General features: G+C 40.4%; 1 protein-coding gene across 2 annotated transcripts in view; it reads right to left on the bottom strand.

Annotated features, from left to right (window-relative positions):
- Window positions 1-15293, bottom strand: part of cabcoco1 (ciliary associated calcium binding coiled-coil 1) — a 134642-nt gene that overhangs the window by 69992 nt on the left and 49357 nt on the right. For both annotated transcript variants that reach the window (XM_043712316.2, XM_087999112.1), the window contains exon 4: window positions 13706-13850. In XM_043712316.2, coding sequence (XP_043568251.2) covers window positions 13706-13850 — 145 coding nt within the window. The remainder of the gene's footprint in view (window positions 1-13705; window positions 13851-15293) is intronic.

Raw genomic sequence — 15293 nt, 5'->3', positions numbered from 1 at the left:
TCATTCTCCACTAACATCCTAAACCTTATGAGTACTGCTGACTCCTAAATTATCCCCCTTTGACACTTGATCTGCTCTGCCCACCTCATTTCTAAGAACCAAGATTCTCAGTACATCTTTCCTTAGATTGGACATTGCTGAAGGAAATGCTCCTCAGCACAATCTCAAAACATTTGCTCTCGTTGCTCCTTACACTACTGTCTGGAGTCAAAACTTCGATGATTAGGCTCCCACTATAACTACTCTTATATTCACATTTCTTCATAATTTGCTTGCACTACTTCCTCCCCATTAAATGGTGCGCCATAGGCTGCTCCGAATAATATAATTGCACTCTTGTTCCTTATTTCTGGACAATGCTATCTTAGAAGCCTCTGAGACATCATCTTCCTCCAGCATTACAAGCTTTCCCAATCAACACTGCCAACCCTCCTCCTTTCCTTCTTTTCTATCCTTTTTGAACACCTCGTACCCAGGAACATTTAACAAACATCTTGCATTCCATTGAGACAAGCTTGTTGTTGCCACAAAGTCATATTGTTACAGGGCAACATGTACCTATAGTCCCCAGCCTTATTTACTATACACTGTGCATTCCTGATGTAGGCACAGTATTCCTGATTCTGACTTCATTACTTTTATCCTTACTCTGACTTCATCTGTTAATTTTCTATTCTCTATGTTAGTGCTACCTTTATCACCAAGGCGTTTGTGAACACTAGTGTTCTTGTCTAATATTCTCTCTGGGTTCCCACACCCCAGCCAACATAATTTAAGGCCCTCCCAACAGAATGAGCAAAATGGTGTAAGGAACTATGTCCCATCTCTGACTGGTGGATGGAAAATCAGTTGCATGGAAAATTAGGGGTAAAGTTAAGGGTGGGGAGGGTTCTGCAGAGGTTATTTAAATTTTCAGGACAAGTAATAGGACAGATAATTTGGAAATGGTCAGGAATCTAATTTCAGAAACAGCAGATAAGATAAGAGAAGGAAGGCAGTCAATACAGGACTGAGTGTGTTGCACTTAACTGCACACATATATGAAATAAGGTAAATGAGCTTGTACTGCAGATTAAAAATGGCAGGTATGATTTTGTGGCTATCACAGAAACGTGGCTATAAGGAGATCTAGGCTGGGAACTAAACATCCAAGGAAACACGTTCTTTCAAAAGGACAGAGATGGGCAGGGAGGGCAGGGTTGCCTTGCTAGTAAGAAATTAAATCGATCACAAGAAGCTGGAAGGGCTGGAATCTGTGTGAGTAGAGTTGACAACCAGTAGGGAAAAAAATCCTGAATTGTGTACAGTATCCTAGCAATAGTCAGGATGTGGGGAAGGGAAAAAAACAAAAGCAGAGGATAGAAGTGGCACGTAAGAACTACTATAATAATCATGGGGAATTTCAATACGCAGGTGGACTGGGAAAACCAGGTGGTAGTGGATGTCAAGAAAAGGAACTCTTGGAATGTCCATGAAATGGGTTTTTTGAAACTGCTTGCGTTAGAGCCCACCTGGGACCAGGCAATTCTGGATTTGATGATGTGCAATGAGGCAGACCTGATTGAAGTAAAGGAACTCCTAGGGGGCAGTGACTATAATATGACAGAATTCACCCTGCAGTTGGAGAAGGAGAAGCTGGAATCAGATGTAACAGTATCACAATTGAATAAAGGTAAATACAAATACATTAGGGAGGAGCTGGCCAGAATTGACTAGAGACTAGCAGGGAAGATAGTGGTGCAGCAATTGTAGGAATTTCTGAAGGTGATTCAGGAGGCATAGCAGAAATTCATCCCAAGAAAGAAGAAGTATACTAAGAGGAGGACAAGGCAACCATAGCTGTCAGGGACAGCATAAAACCAAAACAAAAGGCATACAATATAGTGAAGACTAGTGGGAAGCCCGTAGATTGGGAAGCCTTTAAAAACCAGCAGACAATAACTAAAAAAGCAACAAGAAAGGGGAGAAGATGAAATATGAGAGTAAGCTAGCTGGAATATAATTGGAGATTGCAAGAATTTTAAAACATATTTAAATAAAGAGTAGCAAGTGTGGGCATTGGACTGCTGAAAAATGAAGCTGGCGAAGTAGTAATGGGTAACAAAGAAATGGGGAGGTAGTGAAGAGGTACTTTCTATCAGTTTTCACAGTGGAAAACATCAGCAGTACTGCAGAACTTCAAGAAAGTCAGGGGACAGAGGTGAGTGCAGCGGCCATAACGGTGGCTCAGTGGTTAGCACTGCTGCCTCACAGCATCAGGGTCCCAGGTTCGATTCCAGCCTCAGGCGACTGTCTGTGTGGAGTTTGCACATTCTCCCCGTATCTGCGTGGGTTTCCTCCGGGTGCTCTGGTTTCCTCCCACAGTTCTAAAGATGTGCAAGTCAGGTGAATTGACCATGCTAAATTGCCCACAGTGTTAGGTGCATTAGTCGGAGGGGAAATGGGTCTGGGTGGGTTACTCTTCAGAGGGTCGGTGTGGACTGGTTGGGCGGAAGGGCCTGTTTCCACACTGTAGGGAATCTAATCTAATCAAAAGAGAGGTACTAGGAAAGCTAAAAGGTCTAGAGCTGGATAAATCATACAAGACCAGATGAACTACCCCAGGGTTCTGATGCAGAGAGTGAAGGAAATTGTAGAGATATTGGTGGTGATTTTTAAGGAATCACTGGAGCCAGAGAGAGTCTCAGAGGACTAGAAAATGGCTAATGTAACACCACCCTATTTAAGAAGGGAGGGAGGTAGAAGGCAGGAAATTATAAGCCAGATAGCCTGACCTCTGTCATTGGGTAGACTTTAGTTTCCATTATTAAGGATGAGGGAGGAACGGGCCAGAGTTGACCTCCTACGCTCCAGTGAAATTCCCAGCCCATCGAGCCTCTCTTTATAACGCAAACCCTCCATTCCTGGCAACATTCTGGTAAATTTCTTCTGAACCCTTTCCAGTTTAACAATATCCTTTCTATAACAGGGCAACCAGAACTGCACACAGTACTCCATGAAGAGGCCTCACTAACAGTCTGTAGAACTTCATCATGATGTCCCAACTCCCATACTCAAAGGTCTGAGCAAAGAAGGCAAGCGTGCCAAACACCTTCTTAATCACCATATCTATATGTGTTGCAAACTTCAAAGAATTATGTATCTGAATCCCTAGGTCTCCCCATTCTCCAACACTACCCAAGGTCCTACTTTTAATTGTATGAGTACTGCCCTTATTTCTTGTACTAAAATGTAATACCTTGCATTTATCCAAATTAAATTCCATTCAAAGGGTTTTTACAAATATATTAAGGACAAAAGGGTAACAAGGGAGAGAATACGGCCCCTCAAAGATCAGCAAGGCAGCCTTTGTGTGGAGCCACAGAAAATGGGGGAGATACTAAATGAGTATTTTGCATCAGTATTTACTGTGGAAAAGGATATGGAAGATATAGACTGTAGGGAAATAGATGGTGACATCTTGCAAAATGTCCAGATTACAGAGGAAGAAGTGCTGGATGTCTTGAAACGGGTTAAGGTGAATAAATCCCCAGGACTTGATCAGGTGTACCCGAGAACTCTGTGGGAAACCAGAGAACTTATTGCTGGGCCTCTTGCTGAGATATTTGTATCATCGATAGTTACACGTGAGGCGCTGGAAGACTGGAGGTTGGCAAACGTGGTGCCACTGTTTAAGAAGGGCGGTAAAGACAAGCCAGGGAACTATAGACTGGTGAGCCTGACCTCAGTGGTGGGCAAGTTGTTGGAGGGAATCCTGAGGGACAGGGTGTACATGTATTTGGAAAGGCAAGGACCGATTCAGGATAGTCAACATGGCTTTGTGTGTGGGAAATCATGTCTCACAAACTTGATTGAGTTTTTTGAAGAAGTAACAAAGAGGATTGCTGAGGGCAGAGTTGTAGATGTGATCTATATGGACTTCAGTAAGGCGTTCAACAAGGTTCCCCATGGGAGACTGATTAGCAAGGTTAGATCTCATGGAATACAGGGAGAACTAGCCATTTGGATACAGAACTGGCTCAAAGGTAGAAGACAGAGAGTGGTGGTGGAGGGTTGTTTTTCAGACTGGAGGCCTGTGACCAGTGGAGTGCCACAAGGATCGGTGCTGGGTCCTCTACTTTTTGTCATTTACATAAATGATTTGGATGTGAGCATAAGACGTACAGTTAGTAAGTTTGCAGATGACACCAAAATTGGAGGTGTAGTGGACAGCGAAGAGGGTTACCTCCGATTACAACAGGATCTGGACCAGTTGGGCCAATGGGCTGAGAAGTGGCAGATGGAGTTTAATTCAGATCAATGTGAGGTGCTGCATTTTGGGAAAGCAGATCTTAGCAGGACTTATACACTTAATGGTAAGGTCCTAGGGAGTGTTGCTGAACAAAGAGACCTTGGAGTGCAGGTTCATAGCTCCTTGAAAGTGGAGTTGCAGGTAGATAGGATAGTGAAGAAGGCGTTTGGTATGCTTTCCTTTATTGGTCAGATTATTAAGTCCAGGAGTTGGGAGGTCATGTTGCGGCTATCCAGGACATTGGTTAGGCCACTGTTGGAATATTGCGCGCAGTTCTGGTCTCCTTCCTATCGGAAAGATGTTGTGAAACTTGAAAGGGTTCAGAAAAGATTTACAAGGATGTTGCCAGGGTTGGAGGATTTGAGCTATAGGGAGAGGCTGAATAGGCTGGGGCTGTTTTGCCTGGAGCGTCGGAGGCTGAGGGGTGACCTTATAGAGGTTTACAAAATTATGGGGCATGGATAGGATAAGTAGAGAAAGTCTTTTCCCTGGGGTCAGGGAGTCCAGAACTAGAGGGCATAGGTTTAGGGTGAGAGGGCAAAGATATAAAAGAGACCTAAGGGGCAACTTTTTCACACAGGTGGTGCGTGTATGGAATAAGCTGCCAGAGGAAGTGGTGGAGGCTGGTACAATTGCAACATTTAAGAGACATTTGGATGGGTATATGAATAGGAAGGGTTTGGAGGGATATGGGCCGGGTGCTGGCAGGTGGGGCTAGATTGGGTTGGGATATCTTGTTGGCATGGATGGGTTGGACCGAAAGATCTGTTTCCATGCTGTACATCTCTATGACTCTATCTGCCACTCTTCAGCTCATTGACCCAATTGATCAAGGTACTGCTGCCTCACAGCATCAGGGACCTGGGTTCAATTCCAACTTCAGGCTGCTGTTGTGTGGACTTTGCATGTTCTTCCCATGTTGGCATGGGTTTCTGCTGGTTGGTCCGGTTCTCTTCCACAATCGAAAGATGTGCAGAGTTAGGTGATTGGCCATGCTAAATTGCATAGTGTCCAGGAAAGTGCAGGCTAAGCGGATTAGCCATGGTAAAATACAGGGTTACAGGGACAGCGTGGGATGCTCTTCGGAGGGTTGGTGCAAACTTGGTGGCCTCTTTCTGCACTGTAGGGATTCTATGATTTCATTGTAATCTTAGATAACCTTCTTCACTGTCTATTACGCCAATATTAGTGTCATCCGCAAACTTACTAATCATGCCTACTATATTTATGTAAATGACAAATAAAAATGGACCTAGCAGTGATCCCTGTGGAACACCGCTGACCATAGGCCTCCAGTCAACAAACAATCCTCCACCATCACTCTTGCCTCCTGACATTAAGCCAACATTGTATCCAATTGGCAAGCTAATCCTGAATCCCATATATGATATGATTTGTCTACCATTCAGAATCTTGTCAAAGGCTTTACTAAAGTCCAATTAAACAATGTTTACCACTCTGCCCTCATTAATCTTTTTGGTTACTTCCTCAAAAAACTCAATCAAGTTTGTGAGACACAATTTCCCTCTTGCAAAACCATGCTAAACATTCCTTGCCTCTCCAAATGCTATCTTTCAGAATCACTTCTAACAACTTTCACTACCAAAGTCAGAGTCACAGGTCTATAGTTCCCAGGCTTCTCCTTACATCCCTTCTTAAACATTAGTTCCTCTCCAGTCATCCGACATCTCCCCTGTAGTTATAGATGATACAAATATTTCTGCAAAGGACCCTACAATTTCCTCCCTAACTTCTCACAAACTCCTGGGATACACAAGATCAAGTCTCAGAGATGAATCCACCTTTATATTTCCTAAGACCTCCAGCACTTCCTCTTCTATAATGTGAATGTAGTCCCGAAACGTCAATTTTACTGCTCCTCGGATGCTGCCTGAACTGCTGTGCTTTTCCAGCACCACTAATCCAGAATCTGTTTTCCAGCATCTGCAGTCATTGTTTTTACCTTGTTTTCAAACATCAATATGTATTTCCCCGAATTCTCTGTCTAGTTGCTCTCTTGCTCTTGATATACGTGTACAATCTTTTTGGATTTGCTATTAAAACATTAGAAAAACTAAATCTGGAGAAATTGGAAAAATGCATACTTGTATTCTTTGTGTCACCTAAGGTGAAGTTAGTCACTGTGGATGAGGATTCACGTGTTAATCTTTCTGATGAGCATTCAACTTCAGCCGGCTTCATCATATTTCTGATGGATCAGGATGGAAAACTTTGTCTTTTAGCTTGGAAAGCTAACAACATTAAAAAAAATTAAACACTTGCTTCTTGTTGAGGCAGTGGTAAGAGATTCTGTTTGTCAACCATTTTGTGAGATTCTGATACATTGGGTATACTAAGGTTAATATGCTTTATTGAGAATCACTCTCTCTTTGGGATAGGACAAACTGTACAAAAAATGAACATGTAGAGAGATTGCAGATTGACCCTGCCCGAGCAAATTTCTAAAATTCAAAGGGTGGGTGCAAGTAATCAACTGTTGCATTATTTTACAAAAACAAATGTACAAAGAAATTGCTAAGTATTCTAGTGAAGGGGTATCTCACAATGTAATGCTTTGCCCAGAAATGGAAAAAGTCTTGAATTTAATATGGTTTGAAATTTTGGTTGTACAAATAAAGTTTAACTTTTATTTAAAGATAAAAAAAGGGAACCTGCTAACCTATATTTAATTATGCACAGGTACTGGGTTTTAACTGAAGATTCAATGGTACTCCTATGAACTAATAAGCACTCATGTGGTGCAGTGATAGTGTTCCTGCCCCTTGCCTGACAGAACTACTGGGTTCAAATTTCTCCTGCTCCAGAGATGTGTAATAACATCTCTGAACATGTTAATTAGAAAAGTAGGTTAAATTAAAAAAAAACTTCCATGGGTATTGGAAAAAAAAAGTACTCCTATAAATAAGAACTAACTGAAATAGTGATAATCAGTTTAGGAAGTACATGTTTGGTATGTATATTCTGCTTTTAATACTGTTTAAAAATTAACTTCATACTAAACACAATCTACAGAACTGATAACCTGCAACATGAATCAAACTCCACACCAAAAACTCAGATAAGAAGCTAATCATTTAATGAAAATTCCTTTCTTTCAAAGAATCATATAAACAAAGACAAGTTTGTGAACAAAAAAATAAAGATAAAGCACACAAATACCAGGAGGCTCCCAAGACCTTCACTATCAGGTTTTCTGGAATAGAACACGTGGTTTGGAATTGTTTAGAAACAACTACAGACCAAATTCCAATATTCTATCAATAACCATCTGACTATCTGAATTTAGAGACACTGCTCCCTGCTTCTCTAAGCAAGATTCAGGCAGCTCAACAACAAATTTGCCGCACAGTTTCGAACTGGAGGTGACACTGCAAGACCAATCAGCTTAATAGCAATATCCCCTACTCAATGTAGCATCGGTGAAATGAAAAAGGAGATGCCAAGAAATAAACAAATTTATGGACTATGCTGATATCATAAGTCAAGCTCAACTCTGGTTTTCTGCTAAACCCTGAAATCTTCAAAAGTAGTATAATAACACAGTATGGAAATAGATATGGTTTACTTTAACGCACTTACTTTAGCTATCCTGTTAGAAAGCAAATTATTTGTAGCATACTTATGTTGATTCATAGGACCTAGGGGAAAACTAGCTTCCCAGTTTTACATATTGTGAACTCCCTTTTTCTAGTTCTGTTCTTGGAGTTAGCTGGCAGCTGCAGTCATGCTAAAATTGTTTCCAAGAACTATGTACTAAAGCGTGAATAACTGTTCGGTTTTTTTGCCATCAATTTGCATCCTGAGAACTCTGTTGGATTTGTGTGCATGAGTGAAGGCACAAATGGTCTGGGTTAAATGGACCTCCAAGACAATCATCTTGTCAATAAACCTAGAATACAGAAATAAAGGCTTCTTGGACATAATACTTATATACTGTCACTTATGAAACTGTACCCACCCAAATGACTGCCTTCAAGAAATCTGGGGGTAGGAAGAAGAAATACGGATGGAAAATTAAGAGGGTAGGGGTTCAAAAATCACCACTGAAGGATCATACAGAAAATTATAGCATTAACATCGCTGATCACACCAATCATTCAACCAACTAGTCAACCTCTTATACTCCTTTGCTGTTTTTCAACAGCTCCCAACAATTTTTCCTTTCTAATCCAGTACCAAATTTCCCTTTGAAAGATAAAAGTGATTTACTTCCATTGACCTGTGGTATTTTCCCCATATGTTGGCACCTCGTTGAATTTGGGGAGAAAGTGAGGACTGCAGATGCTGGAGATCAGAGCTGAAAATGTGTTGTTGGAAAAGTGCAGCAGGTCAGGCAGCATCCAAGGAGCAGGAGAATTGACGTTTCGGGCATTCCTGAAGAAGGGCTCATGCCCGAAACGTCGATTCTCCGGCTCCTTGGATGCGGCCTGACCTGCTGCGCTTTTCCAGCAACACATTTTCACCTCGTTGAATTTGCCGTCTTCACCAGTATGTGGTACTGGATATGGGTTGTTTGGAGTACACTGCCGCCAAATATCCTTTTTCTTCATTTTGTCTTGGGCTAACCTAATGAATACTAATAGAGGATACACCACTACAGTATCTACAGAAGAACCTTTGTTCTTAATGAACAAAAAGATTTATTGCATGATAGCAGTAAGTACATTCACACTTGCTTGGGCATTATTACTGGAACATTACAGAGCTGATGCATACACGTCCGCACCCCTGAAAGCTAATGTAGAACACCCCATTTCCACCTACAGACTGTGTGTGACACCAATAGAATGAATGGAGCTAATGAAGCAGGAGCATTTATGTGTTCAGAACCATTACCTTTTCAAATGCACACAATCAAGCATTCAAGGTTAATGACTGTTCCAGTTCCAGCTTTTCAATACAGGCTGCATCAATCTGATCTTCTCTTGAACCCACTTAAGAAAATTGTCTTAACTGGGCATTTTCCTTGAATTGATTCTGAAATCTTTAATGTTTTAAGTAGTGTATCAAACATCAGTTTCCTGTTAAAATGTTGAATAAACATTACAGTGACAGGAGCTTGGCATGCCAGCTAAGTTCTGTTGTTAGTCAATGAGAATTCATATACTTTTGTCAGGGAATAAGACAAAGACAACATGAGGAGCAACATCTAGAACTTGTGAAAACAAGGGACAAGAAAAAAAACTGTTGTCAATTGTGTTTGTCCCACACATTAGTGGTGCACCTTCACAACGTGGTCTCTATAATCTTTTATTTCCCTTTTCACTCTCATCAGCCAAGCAATTGCCTACAACATGCAAAGAGAGAAACATGATGGGAAACTTCTAGACGAGGGGGCATATTCTTAAAGTGAGATGAGAGAGACTTGAAAAAGACACGAGGGACATTTTTTTACACAGAGAATGGTTCAAGTGTGGAATAAACTTCCTGAGGGAATGGTGGATGCGGACACAGTTACAACTTTTAAAAGACACTTAGGCAAGTACATGAATGGGAAAGGTTTGGAGGGATATGGGCCAGAGGCAGACATGGGACTAGTTTAGTTTGGGATTATGTTTGGTATGGACTGATTGACGAAGGGCCTGTTTCCATAATGCATAACTGTATGAGGTACAAATGAGGGAAAGAAAATTTAAGAACATTTTTTCTGGTCCTTAGAGTTCCAAGAGGTCACACTGGCCTGCTTACACATTGACCAATGCCCCAATGCACACAGCAATGACGGCATGGAACTCATCCAGCACCTTTCTGAATGTAGGAGACCTGGTCTAAAAGATCAACAACTCTCTGTGACAAAGATTGGCTATCCACCTTGATAATCAATTCTGTGTTTAGGTCACTTACAACTATTTCCTTTGGTTCTCTTTAACTGCCTTCTCTCAAATAGCTTATTGATTCAAATCAAATCCAATTCTTCCATTATTCAGAAGATCTAAATTCAAATTTCCTTGAAGGTTTTTTTTAAAAATAGGGTTAATGTCTAGATACCCAAACTTTCTGCAACTAATCAGAAAACCCAGTTTTCAGAAATTATGTTCTGTGCACTTGTGCATTTTGAATGTTGCACCTGTAGCATTATCTTCATACGTTTAGTGTGGTTTAACTAAGAATGTTTAGAATGATTTAATCAAGTCTTCTGGCAAATACAATCGTTATTTAATAAATTTTACAGTTTTTTCAAAAGGTTATTCATTTTGTTGCATCATAGCATACTCCTAACTGTTATCTGTATGAACGCACTGAAAATATCTGATAACTTAAAAGGTTTAAAGCAGTAATGTGTGGCATCACTAATTCCGGCATTGATGGAGCCCAGTTCTCTAGCCACGGTGAAGAATATAATTTTATCATATAGGAACGGGTTATTAGAATAGAAAAAGGAGCTTGAGCCTCAGTGAATGAAAGATAAATTAGCTGCATCATTTGCTTCTCCTTTATATGATTCTACTATTGCAGCTGGCTGATGTTTGATGGGATAGATTTACAACCCTCAAGAGAAATGAGAATTCAACAGTTGATCTACACCAGGGAAACAAGTTCAAAGAGCGCACAGCATACACTGAAAGTGCGCCTATAGTTTCTCCAACCACTCCATGACATACAGGAGATATACATCAATGTACCATTTTTATTAGATTACCTACAGTGTGGAAACAAGCCCTTTGGCCCAACCAGTCCACAGCGACCCTCCGAAGAGTAACCCACCCAGACCCATTTCCCTTTGACTAATGCACCTAGCACTATGGGCAATTTAGCATGGCCAACTCACCTGACATGCACATCTTTGGAATGTGAGAGGAAACTGGAGCACCCGGAGGAAACCCACGCAGACACAGGGAGTATGTGCAAACACCACACAGACAGTCGGCCGAGGCTGGAATCAAACCTGGGACCCTGGTGCTGTGAGGCAGCAGTGCTAACCACTGAGCCGCCCACTTTTTTTTCTAAATAAAATTTTAAAGCACTGTCAGTTTTTTAAACAAAGGTTACGAATAGAAAACTCATGTAATTTCAAACATACAATATAGATCATGTAGACTTTAATTAACATTATCATTCAAAGTCGAAATAATCTTTCCTTTTCAAGCCTCTTCCCATGCTAGCAAGATCAATCAGGTTAGCACAACCAACACATATATAATCCATTCAGAAGCTTTTTAGCACTATTTTTATCAAGGTGCCAGTATTAACTGTATAAATACTTATTTGATAACAATATGTCATGGGAACATAAGATCAGGAACGGACTATTCAGCCCCAAGGATGTTCCTCCATTCAATGAGATCATGATTGATCCGTTGCCTAACTCCATATGCCCATACCTGTCTTTGCCCCATATCCCTTAATATTTTAGATAAACATTTGTTAAGCAATCTCAGATAGAAAGCTAACAGAAGTTTTCAAAAGTTAAGAATTTTTTAACAAATAACTCACTATCTCATTTCCCTACAGCACGTCCAACATCTAAAGGAACAAGTCACTAATGTGATTGAATACTCTCCATGTGCTAGGTGAGTGCAGCTCCAACATGCCAGAACCTCAACACCATCTAAGATAAAACAGGCCACTCAAGTGGTACTCCATTCAACATCTGAAAACATTCTCTCCCTCCAACACCAGTGCACAATGGCAGTAGTGTGTACCAGCTACAAGAAGCACTTATTTGGCAATGGTAATGTCCCTACCTCTGGATCAGAAAACCTGGGTTCAAGTCACAACTGCACCAGAAATATATAATGGCAAATCTGAACAGGTTAGTTAAAAAAACCTAACAATTTAAACAGTTTGCAAAGTCCACTTGCAACAGTCAGTTGGTTAACTGATATGTTACAGAACTTACTGGCTTCTTGAACAATAATCTCTCTTTTGAGAGACACTGATAATTTATTTGTATGTATCAACAGCCCCATGCACTTAAAACACACAAAATTGAGCTAATTTATATTTGTAGCTCAGGAAAAAAGGCCAATAGTGGATTCACGCCCACCTGATACAATCAAGTGAACAATACCTTTTTGGCAAGAGCAGGTAGATCTCTTGGCTAAACAAGAAGCTGTTAATCAAACACTGATAACAGATTCATCAAAACTGCAGAGTTCACTTATGTTTCTGCAGAACAGAAGATTTTTATCTGACATACTATTCCCACTTGAGTTATGACTTTGATGGCTGACTATATTTTTATTCACTTAGAGATTGCCTTTTCAAATGTTAAGCCACTTTTCAAATTAAATAATTTGAGAAGAAACCATCTTGCATCTGTGCATTTCTGCATTATGGTTGGAGAAAGTAAGCATCTTAAACCATGAAGCACTTAAATGGAAAGAATGTGAAATTTTAAAAGAGCCAGTTCAGGTCAGAGCTTCAATGCCATGAACACTTCTGATCAACAAATGAAGAATCAAGAACTTTTCAAACCAAGACAGTCCAACTGCAGATACTCCACATAGCAACATGATGAGCAATGTTGTTTGAATTTCATTTGAAGTCATGGTGCAAATACAACGTAATAATATGCTCTGCATTACACGGTCCACTGACGATGCTTTTATCTTCTCCCACAGTCAAGTGGCAATATTTCACCACATTACTAGCAGATCTTCTATGACATTAATCTTAGAAAGTTGGTGTATGAATTGTTTTGCTACATTTGCAACTACTTTGAAGACTGTCTGCGATGACTTTAATTATCTCATATTTGTTACTGTGGAAGGTAATCTTTTAAAAAAGGACTATTAATATTGCCAAAGACAAAGAAAAGTTTGGTTTTTCATGCATAAAGTATGTTTGATGTTTGACGTGTACATGTTCGCAAAGCACTGATTTAACAAAATGAAGACAACAGGAGGAAGAAGGGAAAAAAAAAACAAAAAAAGAGTTGAAGTGGGAGGAAGAGACTAATGACACAAAGAATGTGTGGGAGAGACAGGCGGACAAACAAACAGCAAGAGATACACAGTAAGCTACAGTGGTTTAACAGCATGTAAAGTATTTGACTCCTTTTGTATATCATTATTATTTCGTAAATGCAGAACTGGACTGTTTCTCAAGATTTTATATTTCACCTAGGTTACACTATATGATGACATCTGTTGTGATGACATCACAAAAGACTATAGTAACTACAAAACTTGTTCCCTCCGAATTACATTTGCTTTAAGACATGCCAAAGTATTTCATGTTTAGTTGGTTTACAAGAAGATTTAGAAAGCTGAGAAAACCGAAAAGAAGTCCATCTTTTTCACTTTTGCTCCAATTTATACTGAGAAAAATTCAAAATGCCCCTGAATATGAAAGGGTGAATGATATTGATCTTGAAGAAAAGCCCCTTACTGTGGCTGAACAGCTACAACTTGGGCGCTACTGACACTGATGAAGAAAAAGAATTGGTACCTGATTTTCATGTAACTAATAATGGCTTTGCCTTGGTCAACAGTGAAGAATTCCCCGTCATCATTCTTTTCTGAACTTGACTGAACAACTTTAGCCATGATGTTCTTGAATTCTTTTAAATTATCGAGCAATGACAAGTGTTTCTCTGCAATAAAACATAACACTGAGTAAGTGACCGATTCTCTTAGAAGATAATCCATTCAGTATAAAATGAAGAAGCATTAAGAAGAGAGTAAAACATATTTTTGAAAGTTTGTTTTATCTACCACCAAATTAAAGATGTACCTTTTATGAATGTGGCATCAAAATCTTATTAATTCAACTGTCACGCAGTAAGGTTGGCAGAATTATAATCCTTCCACTATCTTATTCATTTGCTTAATTTGGAATATTCTTTCCTTGCAGTTGACATGGATGTGAAATCCATGTAAAGAATGTACATCTTATCTCACTAATGACAATCCAGACAGTGGTTGAACTGCAAAGACGAAAGTTTCCTAGGTTTGATCCATAGTTGGTCTCAGACATGTCAATAGCAAGGCTCCTACAACTGACTTCAATGCCATTCAAGGAGTGGAAACGACAACCAGGGAACCTGCTCCTAATTCTTATTGTGTGAGCCCTGTAAAATGTGCATTGTGTGAATGAGGTCAGAAATAGACTTGGCTGTAAAGCCCTCTCAGTTCAACAGTGAGACATTAGGTGTTGATGTCCACATGGACGAGATATCAGAAGCTACCAAGTAACTAAGAAATGCCACTCTAGCAAGGTGTCAAGAACGTTGCAAAATGCAAGGGCCACTGGTAAGAAACTTAAGGTGATACAAGAAATGAACATTACTATTTTAAAATCCTTACACGTGATGAACGTCTGCCATTCAGACTAAGTTTTTGTTGCAAACGTTTCGTCCCCTGGCTAGGCGACATCATCAGTGCTTGGGAGCCTCCTGCGAAGCGCTTCTTTGATGTTTCCTCCGGTGTTTATAGTGGTCTGTCCCTGCCGCTTCCGGTTGTCAGTTTCAGCTGTCCGCTGTAGTGGTTGGTATATTGGGTCCAGGTCGATGTGTTTGTTGATGGAGTTTGTGGATGAATGCCATGCCTCTAGGAATTCCCTGGCTGTTCTCTGTCTGGCTTGCCCTATGATAGTAGTGTTGTCCCAGTCGAATTCATGTTGCTTGTTGTCTGCGTGTGTGGCTACTAAGGATAGCTGGTCGTGTCGTTTCGTGGCTAGTTGATGTTCATGTATGCGGATTGTTAGCTGTCTTCCTGTTTGTCCTATATAGTGTTTTGTGCAGTCCTTGCATGGTATTTTGTACACTACATTCGTTTTGCTCATGTTGGGTATCGGGTCCTTCGTTCTGGTGAGTTGTTGTCTGAGCATGGCTGTTGGTTTGTGTGCCGTTATGAGTCCTAGGGGTCGCAGTAGTCTGGCTGTCAGTTCTGAGATGCTCCTGATGTATGGTAGTGTGGCTAGTCCTTTTGGTTGTGGTATGTCCTCGTTCCGTGGTCTTTCTCTTAGGCATCTGTTGGTGAAGTTGCGCGGGTATCCGTTTTTGGTGAATACCTTGTATAGGTGTTCCTCTTCTTCT

Source organism: Chiloscyllium plagiosum, unplaced genomic scaffold, assembly GCF_037043375.1.
Source record: "Chiloscyllium plagiosum isolate Xiang-an unplaced genomic scaffold, Cpla_swu_hap1 HiC_scaffold_22, whole genome shotgun sequence".
NCBI classification, from domain to species: Eukaryota; Metazoa; Chordata; class Chondrichthyes; order Orectolobiformes; family Hemiscylliidae; genus Chiloscyllium; species Chiloscyllium plagiosum.
Note: the sequence above shows the minus strand (reverse complement) of the source record. Positions and strands in the feature narration are given on the sequence as shown.